The 12,806-nt window shown below is 42.6% G+C and overlaps 1 protein-coding gene across 1 annotated transcript in view; it reads right to left on the bottom strand.

Moving 5' to 3' along the window:
* Positions 1–9,500, bottom strand: part of LOC124804754 (tryptophan 2,3-dioxygenase) — a 406,660-nt gene extending 397,160 nt beyond the window's left edge. The window contains exon 1 of the mRNA XM_047265061.1: positions 9,408–9,500. Within this exon, the coding sequence (XP_047121017.1) occupies positions 9,408–9,436 (29 nt within the window). The 5' untranslated portion in view covers positions 9,437–9,500. The remainder of the gene's footprint in view (positions 1–9,407) is intronic.
* Positions 9,501–12,806: the final 3,306 nt, after the last annotated feature.

Here is a 12,806-nt window from a genome sequence, read left to right as displayed (position 1 = left end):
ACATGTCCACATAACATCTTTACTTTATTTGTGTGTGGGGAATGTTTCCTGAAAGTTTGGCCGTACCTTTTTGTAACACCCTGTAGATTCATACTAGATCTATTGTGCCTTCTAGAATGACGAAATCATCCAGGGAATGCCACGAAAACATTACCCAGACCATAACGCTCCTCATCATGCCTGGACACTTCCGACAACTGTTGTAGGACACAGGCCAACGGCCATCTGTTCGACGGAGCATAAAACTTGATTCCCATGAAAAGGCCGCCTGTCGCCACTCAATGGTCGTCCAGTCGCGGTATTGGTGTCCAAATTCCAGCTTTCGTCGCCGATGAACATCATCCAGTATAGATGCATGAACCAGGTGCCAGCTGTGGAGTCCCATACGCAACAACGTTCGCTGAACGATCGTTGAGTAGATATTGTTGATAGTCCCTTGGTTTATATTGGTGGTCCGTTGCTCAACATTTGCACGTATATTCCCTCATACACTGCACAGCAGCCGTCGTTCACCCCTGTCATCTATGCCACGTGGTGCACAATTGTCTTCTCGGCACCGTTTTAGGTTAGCAACATACTGCCTTTGCAGTTTACAAGCTTTGCGTTGCGGGAATGCTTCTGCCCTAAGCCCGAAAGCCAACGATCATACCCTTTAGGACATCAGATAAACTGCTACGTCTCCTTATTATGACAACGACTGCACTGTTTTCCACATCAACGACATGTTTTATATACCCTCCACTGCTAGTGCTGCCACCTACCTTATCTGAGTGATTACTGCACGTTGACGTCGAACATGTGACTGGACTGTGTACCAATCATGACAAGAAAACTTCAGAGGTCTCATAATAGATTCTGGTAACCAACGCATATTGACAGTACGTTGCTAAAAATGGCTCTGAGCACTATGGGACTCAATTTCTGAGGTCATTAGTCTCCTAGAACTTAGAACTACTTAAACCTAACTAACCTAAGGACATCACACACATCCATGCCCGAGGCAAGAATCGAACCTGCGACCGTAGCAGTCGCGCGGTTCCGGACTGAGCGCCTAGATCCGCTAGACCACCGCGGCCGGCGTAATCACCATAACTGTTAATATATTTCCCCCACTGTATGCCTTCATGGAGAAATGTTTGCGACTGCCTACTGAATAATAATTGCACCTGGTTTAGACTCGCCCACATGTTGCCAAGGTTGTTTCGACTATGTAGCAGAAATTTCGCTGTGAAGCCCTTACACGTCCTCCTTACAGCCCCGATACCTCGCCATGCAACTGGCAGCCCGGAAGAAAGACATTCGTGGTCGTCGATTTGCTTCGGACGAAGAGGAGCACACCTCGGTACAGTGATGGTTCCGCAGGCAACCACAAACAATTTCCATGAAGACACTGACCGTCTCCTCTCACAGTGGGATAAATGTATTAACTATTGTGGTGATCATCTTTGAAATAATAAACCGTTTACGTATCTTTTCATTTGTATTACGTTTGTGATGATAGAATGTTGTATTGAATATTGGGTAAAATGCTTTTGTGGTCATTTCTCATGGAGAGCAAGGAGGTGGTTGTAGAAGCGCTAGGAAGGTCTTAGCTCCATGAATAGATCCATTGCCAAATGTACCTGCCATTTCATTCGATTTTGTAAAAGGGAACTTCAAAATTTGAGGATATCTATAATGGTTAATTAAGTATGTCTAAAACTGAATATTATGATAAAATGTCGTGGCTTTTATTGTGACTGCTTTCGTATTTTATAATGGAATCGGACCAATGTCCTGTCTGTGTTATTATATGCAGTAATTGTATCTGGTGAAACAGGCTCTGCCTGAAACCAAGCAAAGTAAAATGTAAAAAGTCCTAGAGGACCCGTATCTTCACCAGAGGAATGAGCTCTAATTCACTGGGGAAATACATAGTGACTCTAATGTGATTCAATCGTAAATTTTGATGAAGGTATTCTTGCAAATGAGGAATCGAAATGAGCTGGCGCAAAAGTTACTTTGCAACAATTTTCTTGTGTGGAAAAAGAAAGGCTCAAGCTAGTCAACCAGTCGGATAGATCCCAGGCAGATGTTTGTTGGATATAAACAGAAACGACAGATGGGTCAGTAACCGCGACCCAGTTTCCCTTAAATCTGCGTTGTTGTTTGTCTGAGAGGGAATGTTGTTGCACATTACAGAAATTCTACCTACATTTGCAACAAACTGCAAAAATTTTGCTTTTGGATCATTCCATATCAACTCACTTAACCATCACAGACTTCCACGAAATTTTCTGTCACCATCCACACATGTCCTCGATGAACACTGGAAAAGTTTAACGTTCGTCGAAGCAATATTGGCCGAGATATGTTCACTTGTTTGACACCATGCAGTACTTTTCGAATGAAACTCGTTTTGAAGCTTTAATAGTAAATGGCACTTGTAAAAGAAGTGTCGAATATAGGCTTACACTGTTTTCACCTTCTCAGAGAAATCGTCATCTTCTCGAAAAAATTGAAGAATATTGAAAAATAGATGATGAATGAAATTTTGTGTTCCATACCCTTATGCCACCGAGCTATTGCTTATTAAATTTCATGTTCAGTATGCGTTTACTGTACGAGGTACAAGAATCCAATGTTTACATTTTTTCATGCCACTATTTTCGCACTCAACTTTGATTCAAATTATCTAACATTGTTAATCGTCGTTTAATAAGCTAGTAAACTTTCTTAGGCGGTTAACGCCATGGTCTTTCTAATGACCCCAGTTTGGTGAGTTTTATAGAACATGGTTTTTTGCAAAATCAGGTAGAAAATAGGTCATTTTTTACGTTTTTACAGAATCTCCAGCTTCGCACTTATTTTATTCAGTACTGGAAAGTGCTAAATAAATGAAACTTTATATTTGACAACCTTGTACTGTTATGTTACTAAATGCCAAGTTTGATGTTCGTGATACCTTTAGTACCTGAGATGTAAGAAGGCAAACTTAGAAATTTTTCTGGAAACTTTATCTAAAATTTTCTGGCTGAATGTTGCTCGTAAAATTCTTTTCATTAATATTCTTGAGAGACCACTTACAGTTGTACAAGATGGTCAAATTTTATTTCCTTCAATGAAATATTGCCCGAGATCAGTTCAAAGATGCGAAAATTCACGCTCGCTGTGCCCAAAGTCGAGCATGGAGTCAAACAGGCAACTATGTCTCGACCACTATTCTTTCGACGAACTTTAAACTTTACCATTGTTGATCGGGGACATCTGTGAATATTCAAATAAAATTTCGTCGAAATCCTTGAGGATCGAGCAGGAAAATGTTCCGAAATTAGGCGATCTAACATAGAACGACCCTTATTCTTTTACTGCAGTGTTAGTATTACGTTAATACACCTTAAACCTATTGGAATATGAAAAAAATGGTGTACTCCAGTGTACCAGACAATTGTTTGGGAACGGCTAGGTTTATCAAAACAGAAAAGATTTAAAAGTGCGATGGGTAATCCATGAAGTTTCAGTTATCACCTCGAAAATACAAAATTACGTAATTAATGTTCTGCTTGTTTGAAGGTACATGTCTGATGTCCTGATTCACAGTGAAATCCCAGCGCCATAGTACCGTAGCACGTCACTGGAGGGACCATAACAAAATGTCGGAGCCCACCTCCATTTTATCAATGGGCTGTGCAATTTTTCTTTTGACTGCTCTAGCAACGTGCTGCGGTACTGCAGCACTAGAATATCAATGAGTACCTGCGCTCTGGACATCTGAAGATTAATTGGGTAACTTTCTCTTTCGAGGTGATAATTAAAAATTTAACATAACCTCTCTTAAGCGCGTAGCTCGAGGATTAATTGTGTCCCTGTAAAATAGAAGACCTACACCTTACATACGACGATCATTTTGAATTTGTTGACAGATAGATATTCGATTCCAGGCCGTTGTGATGGAGATTTGCTATCGCTGCCTCCACAGCTGGTGTAACTTGACGTGTAGTAAACGCCTGCAGAAATGTCTTGCCATAACAGACGTGCGACCATTGGGCATAGGCGTCCGCTTACTTTGGATAAAAGGGCATCACGGCATTCTCCACGATGAAGCTGTTGGCCGCCTCGGCAAGAGGAGCATTATGGAGGGACACCGATCCCTCATACGGGTTTCAACACGACGAGAATTGTGAATGACAGGTATCCAAGCAGTGCAGGGGCAGCCTTACAATCGAACGTCTCTTCTCAGCCATGGTTCATTTCGGTGGAGCTTAGTAGACGTTATGTGACCTCTCTCATCGCATGAGGCTGGGACACGGGCGTCACCACAACCCACCTATACCAATTGAAAATCATTGCTTCTGGCCGCTGTAATCAAGACCCAACGGCGGCGGTGGATGTGAACCATGTCATACTGGCGCGTAACAACTACTCGGACGCACAAGCGGTCCTGTACAAGAAATTGTTTTTTTTGGGGGGGGGGGGGTTACTACCTCCTCCCGCAAATGTAACTGCTTATATCACCTCTTTGACATCTGTATCATTTGTTCACGAAGTGTTTAAAATACGCCGGTATTCAGCTTCGACCTATAAATGTGAATCTTGTCCACCCCGGAACCAGCCCTGTTGTGAAGCTGATCACAAACTTACTTTTGTATTTCATGGTCTTATCATTGTTAGATTTTAAAAATTACATTGTATTGTTGTACCTACAGCTGACTGTATGGCGTTCGTCTCTTAGTGTTTTTATTTTACATTAAGAACTTACAATTGTACGTTAGACTCATATTGCTGTGCTACTGTGAAAATCACAATTACGTTAAGATGACATTTTTGTAGCTAATGTTTGCTACGCAGCCCAAAGCCAAAAATACGTAAATAAATAAACGCCTGCCGACGTCAGTGAGTTTGAAATCTTGCTCTGATAGAATGTCTTCAAGCCAGGTAAAACCGAAGAACACATACAAGCAGTCGCAAGAAATAAAGTAACGATAATTTAATCAAACGTTAATTCACTTTAAATCCTATTTCATTTATTTTGAAGTGTTCCTCAATTTTGTGCATTCGTAAAATGATAGGTACTGGAAAATCCGATAGCCATAACAGAAGCACGAACATTTCTTTACTCGTGGTCCAAAAAGATGTAACCTTTGTGATAGTAAAATTGGTTTTCATTTCTTGTTCAAAAAAATGTTCAAATGTGTGTGAAATCTTATTGGACTTAACTGCTAAGGTCATCAGTCCATAAGCTTACACACTACTTAACTTAAATTATCCTAAGGACAAACACACACACCCATGCCCGAGGGAGGACTCGAACCTCCGCCGGGACCAGCCGCACAGTCCATGACTGCAGCGCCTAAGACCGCTCGGCTAATCCCGCGCGGCTCCATTTCTTGCTGTAAATACGTGCATTCAGCGTATATCTACGTCTACGTAACTGCACAAACATAATTTGTTTGATTCGACGTTTAATGAAAACGGAAAACGCTAGTTCTGGTTTCATTACATACAGAATATTGCTTATAGTGACTTTTACGTACGCAGTCAATATAATAACATCGTATTAATTTTTAGCGATGTTATTTTCAAATCGGTTTATCAGCGGCGGTGATAAAGTGATCAGTATTTCCAGGAGCAACTGAGTATTGTCGCTGTGTGATGGTAGAATGCAGACAGAATTGTGCTTCATGTGTCTTGCTCAGTGACTTCTACACACTGATTGATCTCCACGTTTTTCTGTCAGCTTCAATATAAACTGTCTGACAAAGGAAAGTGAAGCATTGAAAAATATGTCGAATGTTAGTAAGCTTTGCACACTCACCCACTGTCGGAGAATATGTAAATGATTAGAGTTACAATTTTCTGTGATAGGTAGAACGGCCACTATGGTGCACTAGTGGTGTTCGTATTTAGTGTTGCTAACAGGCCAGGTAGGATAGCACGAACAGCTTCAGGTGTTGAGTGACCAATCTAGGGGACATGGAGGTGCCGTGTACTCGTGTGAGACAGATTTATCGGTGCTTGACACAGTTGTGGGTCTCCGTGCGGACAGCTGGTCGACTCACGCAATATCCAAACTTGTGACAGTTGCCCTATGTTGGTCTGCTTGCCGGCCGTTGTGGCCGAGAGGTTCTAGGCGCTACAGTCTGGAACCGTGCGACCGCTACGGTCGCAGGTTCGAATCCTGCCTCGGACATGGATGTGTGTGATGTCCTTAGGTTAGTGAGGTTTAAGTAGTTCTAAGTTATAGGGGACTGATGACCTAAGAAATTAAGTCCTATAGTGCTTAGAGCCATTTGAACCATTTGGTCTGCTTGGGGACGTGAGGGCAGGAATACTCAACGTCAAATTTGCGGTCGACCACGTCTGACACCCACAAGGGAGAATCGTTGTATTGTGCGTCAAGCGCATCGTAGCGCTTTCACATCTGCGGCTGCATCCGAGAACCTGTAAGGTACACCGCGCAAATTCTGTGTCTCCATGCACCAATGTCTAAGATTGCCAGCAGCCGGACTAGGAAATTACGGTCCCACGCGTAGGCTGCCGTTAACACCGCAAAACAAACGGCCTTGTTTAGAATGGAGTTGTGATCGGGATGAATGGCATCTCATTGTGTTCAGCGACGAGATACAGTTCTGCACTACCCCGAATCACTACCGGCGGCGAGCATTGTAGAGGCAAACAGTGTTACTCCTGGTGCCATGGTATGGGAAGCCATCGGTTATGACTGCAGGTCAGTGACGCCACGAAGGAACGTCACGGACAGCCTGGCCCCCACGTGCTACCTAGCATGCGTCACTCTCGTGATGCCATTCTGCAACAGAATTATGCTCGCTCACACGTGGTGCGTGTCTCTACGAAATGTCTTTGAAATGCTGAGGTATTGCCGTGATCAGTAAGATCCCCATATCTAGTCCCGATAAAACATTTGTGGAGCAGTCCAGGCGGCAATCGTCCCAGTGCCATATCTAGGATATCAAGGACGAATTACAACTGTCGTGGTCCAGTTTGTCTCGAGAGAGGCTACAACGGCTTTGTGACACCCTTACCAACCGAATCAGTTCATGTATGAGCAATCGTAGTTTATCAGAATAAACCTACAGACTACAAAATTAAAATTAGTGGTGATATAGATTACACGTGAAAAAAGGCATCTATTGACTTTTATCAGCGACATCCATTTATACGAGTATAGCTGATGCTTTTGACGCGAATATAGAAGGACGCCTACACCATCAAAGACGTAATTTACGTCTGTTATTTTAAGAAAACCGAATACATTTTTACCTGAAAGCTGCCAAATACAAAATTTTCCTCATCTCCTCGTCTTTTTCACTCGTCGTGTGGGTGGATGCAAGCAAAAGAGCGCATTGTAACATTCATCACCTGCTGTACTTCAGCTTTACATTCGCTACGTCCATCTGACGCTATCGCGTCATGTTTTAGTAGCTCTATCTCAGAAACTGGCATCTTAAATTAAAAAAGAAAAGAGGAGACGTATCTGTAATTTTTCGAAGACTCAGATGACAAATCTGGGTATACCTCTTATGGAAGTAGTATGCTATTCACATTGTCTTTGCAGAGTTTAAAGAAGGTGTGGTTACAGATTACGTTAAAGTCGTCATCAGGAGCAGCACCAGCGCAGATGGTCAAAAGTGAAAGAGGTAAACAGCGGTAGCCTTGTTCGAGGAACTACCCTGGTATTCGCCTGAAATGACCTAGTAAATCAGAGGAAATTTTATTCCGTAGTGGCAGACTGGAATTTAAAACGCGACTTTCCCAAATGTGTTTTAAGCATTGCGCTTCCTCGATGGTCGCCGCACGGCAGTGAGCAGACAACAGCCGAAATATGTAGCAGGTACCATTCGCTGTGGATTCGGCAGTTTCTCTTCGACGTGTATTCGTTTTTATACTCGAGAGTGTTTATGTTTTTTACAGTGTCCACAGTAGTAGCACTTTTTATCTTGTCGTTAAAGTCATAGTAAATTACCAACTGAGTTTAACACTCCTGTAAATTATATGGGTTTCAAATATTTGTGACTGTTGCAAGAACCGGGAGGGAGCATTTGGAAAAAGACGTCTAGACGCAATTTCAGCAATATTAAGAATTATTAATACCGGAAATAAATACCTTGTGCGAGCTAGCGAGCAGAATGGGGCTTTTCGGAAATTGCAGCCTAGATTGCTTAAGGATTTTTTCTTTTTATTATGCTATTCCATGTAACATATTTCGGTTCTTGTCATCTTCAAACATAAGCCTAAGACTTCTGAAATAAAGTACAGTATCAATTTACGGTGACCCATACACCGAAACAAGGTCTCAACTCCTTGCTGTAACAACGCTGTTTAATACAATCAAGAAAGGTCAGAAGCAACCATTTTATGTAACAGTTAACGTAAGTAAAATATCCGAGTAATACTTCAGGTTTAGAAACGCATCAAGCAGTTCCAATAAATCCATAATTTTCTGTATTTTACCATTTTAACGTGGTCACAATTTTACTTGTAACTTCAAAGGATACAGTTAAGATCTGAAAGGTACTCTTTCCCTGCATCTAGGAAAAGTTTAGAAATCGTATGGTGTTTGCTCGCTTCCTCTACTTATTTAAATACGATCGCTTGGAGCTTAATCCAAATTGCGAAGGCTGCTCTGGCTTTCCGCAATGCCTGCATTACGGAGTTTCTTACATAACACAAGCGTTCAACGAAATGCTGATTAATATGCTGATGAAAACTCATGCTAGCTCGACTTAACTTTCCTCTTACGCAATTTTCCAGAATATTCGCAATCCCTGACAGATTTTCACCAAGAGTACTTCTACGTTGGTTTTTTTAATTTCTTTTGTAACATGGGAAACCGTTCCACGCGGAATAAATGAAAAATCACATAAATGTTGTTCTTGTATAGTAAATGAACGTTCTCTCAAGTATATTAAGATGAATAATTTGATGGTATAACAATAAAATCTGTCATTGTATCTACTTGGCATCTTATAAGCACAACAAAACAAATAAGTGGAAATAAACAGAACAGGTCTCACAACAAGTGTTGTTACATAAGAGCTTGATACAGCCTTGTTGTCGCTACAGAACGAACCGCAGACGTCTTTATTGTTTGGAGATGTTGATTTAATGCCGGTAAGCGTTTCTTTTGAAAGTTAAAGTGCACGTTAGTTACTATAAAGTTCGGTGTTTGACATTCGATTTCTCTTCAACGTACAAATCACTGGTAGCCACACGCAAAATAACCCGTGTTCAATACCCGATTCTGACAAAATACCGAAAAAGCAGGAAAGCGTGTGCTCAGTTTGTGTCGCGAAGTTTTTGGGTAGTAAGACATTGAAGTGTTATTTCCCCCCGCTAAAGAAGTGCCTTGCGCTGTAGCGCGAGTGTTTTCGCGAGCACTGTTAGGGATGGCAGCGCGGCGGACTCACCCGTTGGCATAGACACAGGAGGCGCTCATGTTCGCGGTGCTGCCCAGACGGTCGTCGGCGAACGACTGAAACGGCTTGCGGACGCGCGGTGCAGATCCGCTGGCGGGAGCGCGCTACGTCACCAACCACTCCACACGCGCCGCGGCTCGCGTGGACGACCTGTTGGCCGCGGCCCGCTTCCAGACACGAGCGTATTCTCGCACCCACGACCCTCCGCTTGTTACGTGACGCCAAATTGCATTCACTGTTCTCGAACGCGGAGACAGCTCACAAATCACCGGCAATGACCTCGCCGATGTTTCCGACGTTACAAGTACAAACAATCAACTGGACACAGATATTAACTTACTAGGTGCCAACAGCGCTGTGGAACTTTCAAGCGCACACCGAGAGCGACACTGAAGTGTCAAAGAAAAGAGTTATAAACCAGGCGAGTGTAAGAGATGGACAAAGGTACCAAGGGAGAGTCATAAGACTTTAATACATCCTTCTGAATCTGTTTAGTGTATTATTAATTTCTTGGTCTCCCTCTACGATTTTTACCCTCCACGATTCCCTCCAATAGTAAATTGGTGATCCCTTGATGTCTCAGAATATGCCCTATCAACCGATCCCTTTTTCTAGTCAAGTTGTGCCACAAATTTCTCTTCTTTCCAATTCTATTCAACACCTCCTCATTAGTTATGTGATCTACCCATCAGCACTCTTCTGTAGCACCACATTTCGAAAGTTTCTATTCTCTTCTGGTCTAAACTATTTATCGTCCAAGTTTCACTTCCATACATGGCTACACTCCATACAAATACTTTCAGAAACGACTTTCTGACATTTAAATCTATACTCGATGTTAACAAATTTCTCTTCTTCAGAAACGCTTTCCTTCCCATTGCCAGTCTACATTTTATATCCTCTCTACTTCGACCATCATCAATTATTTTGCTCCCCAAAAAGCAAAACTCCTTTACTGCTTTAAGCGTCTCATTTCCTAATCTAATTCCCGCAGCATCACCCGATTTGATTCGACTAAATTCCATTATCCTAGTATTGCTTTTGTTGATGTTCATCTTATATCCTCCTCTCAGGACACTGTCCATTCCGTTCAGCTGCTCTTCCAGGTCCTTTGCTGTCTCTGACAGAATTACAATGTAATCGGTGAACCTCAAATTTTTATTTCTTCTCCATGGATTTTAATTCCTACTCCGAATTTTTCTTTTGTTTCCTTTACTGCTTGCTCAATATACAGACTGAATAACATCGGGGATAGGTTACAAACCTGTCTCACTCACTTCCCAGCCACTGCTTCCCTTTCATGCCCCTCGACTATTATAACTGCCATCTAGTTTCTGTACAAATTGTAAATAGTCTTTCGCTCCCTGTATTTTCCCCTTTCCACCTTCAGAATTTGAAAGAGAGTATCCCAGTCAACGTTGTCAAAAGCTTTCTCTAAGTCTGCAAATGCTAGAAGCTTAGGTTTGCCTTTCCTTAATCTATTTTCTAAGATAAGATACTAGAATGCATAAAAATATTATTTCATTTTATGAGAACATAGATAAGAATAATTAATTAACATTGTACAAACCATTGACTCAGGAATGTTATGAGTATTTACAACTGTCTCTGAACATAGGCGTATCACGTGACACAAATTACAATTCTCTCAGAGTACATTTAACAATAACATTCTGGTTGAGTTCAACATAATACGTTGATCGCGTAGTTGACCTACTAGAAGACTATGCTCTCGTCTTAATGTTCGAGGGCTGGGCAGAGAGATCCTGTGCCCTCTCGTAAGCAGACGATCGGATGTGGCGGCAACGTAGCGAAACACTTTTGGGCATGGCTATGCCGGTGTCGCTTATTTGTCGATGTGGCTTGCAGCGACTGTCTTACCTTGTAGTAGCGTTGCGGGGCAACAACCTTGCTTTGGCACTTCCCTCTTCGGGCGACTCTCCAAAACTTTCTACACAACATTCCACTACTGTAACAGAATGAAAATGGTGCAACTACAGTATTAGATATCAGTATAAAGGCAGGGTTCCTACGAAAGCAATTTTACAGTATCCGAAGCATCCATGTATCGAATTCATCATGAAAGTAGTAGATACATGTAATGTTGTAATCTCTTTAGCCGCTTTTATGTCGTCTCATCGTCTATGTAGAGCTATATCTTGGGAAGCTAGGAGAGGATGTTGGCTGGTGGCTGGTATCCTCGTTCTGTAACTGAAACTGCATGCAATTAATAACTGGGTTCTTTGTTCATAAACAAAGAGCTACTTGACATTAAGTTTCCATGTGCTGTGGTACAAGCTCTCTTCTGTATATGACATTAAGTTTCCATGTGCTGTGGTACAAGCTCTCTTCTGTATAGTCCACGTAGCCTTAATGCTGTTGAAGTAGAAGTCCGCTATGTTCACTATAAGGTTGCTATGCGCTGCCTGTCTCTGTGCCACGCCGGCCGCGGTGGTCTAGCGGTTCTAGGCGCTCAGTCCGGAACCGCGCGAACGCTACGGTCGCAGGTTCGAGTCCTGCTTCGGGCATGGATGTGTGTGATGTCCTTAGGTTAGTTAGGTTTAAGTAGTTCTAAGTTCTAGGGGACTGATGACCACAGATGTTAAGTCCCATAGTGCTCAGAGCCATTTGTCTCTGTGCTGGAGGCTAAGTCTGCGGCTCTGTCTCGGTGACACGCCGGAACTCCACGGTGTATAGGCTCCAACTAACTGGCTAAACTCGGCGTAACTGAACAAACTGACCATCCGATCCGCGGCGCGATCGTACTTACCGGCGGCTAAGAGGGCGTTGGCGGCGTATTTCCAGCGAGTCTTCCTGTTGACCGCTGTCGATACTCTCGTAACCTCTATGCCGCATGCTGTGCTGGCGCCAGCGTGCGCCAGCAGATATAAGATGTAATCGTAATGGAATTACTTGATTTCTTTAATAACACAAGTAACAAAACAAGGCGTTTGCATTTCCTGGATGGAACATGGTATAAAGGCACTCACTGTCCTGTTGTGTTATTACATTGTTAGTACATTGCCCAAACTCATTTATTCGTAATTACGGGTTGCCGAGCAGTTCTAGGCGCTACAGTCAGGAACCGCGCGACCGCTACGGTCGCAGGTTCGAATCCTGCCTCGGGCATGGATGTGTATGATGTCCTTGGGTTAGTTAAGTTTAAGTAGTTCTAAGTTCTAGGGGACTGATGACCTTAGAAGTTAAGTTCCATAGTGCTCAGAGCCATTTATTCGCAATTACCTCAAAATTCTCTTCGGCATTGATTTTATTAGGGTCTGTAGTGCTTGCAATGAAATTGTCACCCAGTTTTCTCTTATCACTCTTTTCAGCCCACATACAGCATTACATTGCCTTCCATTGCGATAAACACGTCTTGCATGTATTCCA

Source organism: Schistocerca piceifrons, chromosome 7, assembly GCF_021461385.2.
Source record: "Schistocerca piceifrons isolate TAMUIC-IGC-003096 chromosome 7, iqSchPice1.1, whole genome shotgun sequence".
Taxonomy (NCBI): Eukaryota; Metazoa; Arthropoda; class Insecta; order Orthoptera; family Acrididae; genus Schistocerca; species Schistocerca piceifrons.
The sequence above is the reverse complement of the archived record's forward strand: the minus strand, read 5'-3'. Positions and strand labels throughout refer to the sequence as shown.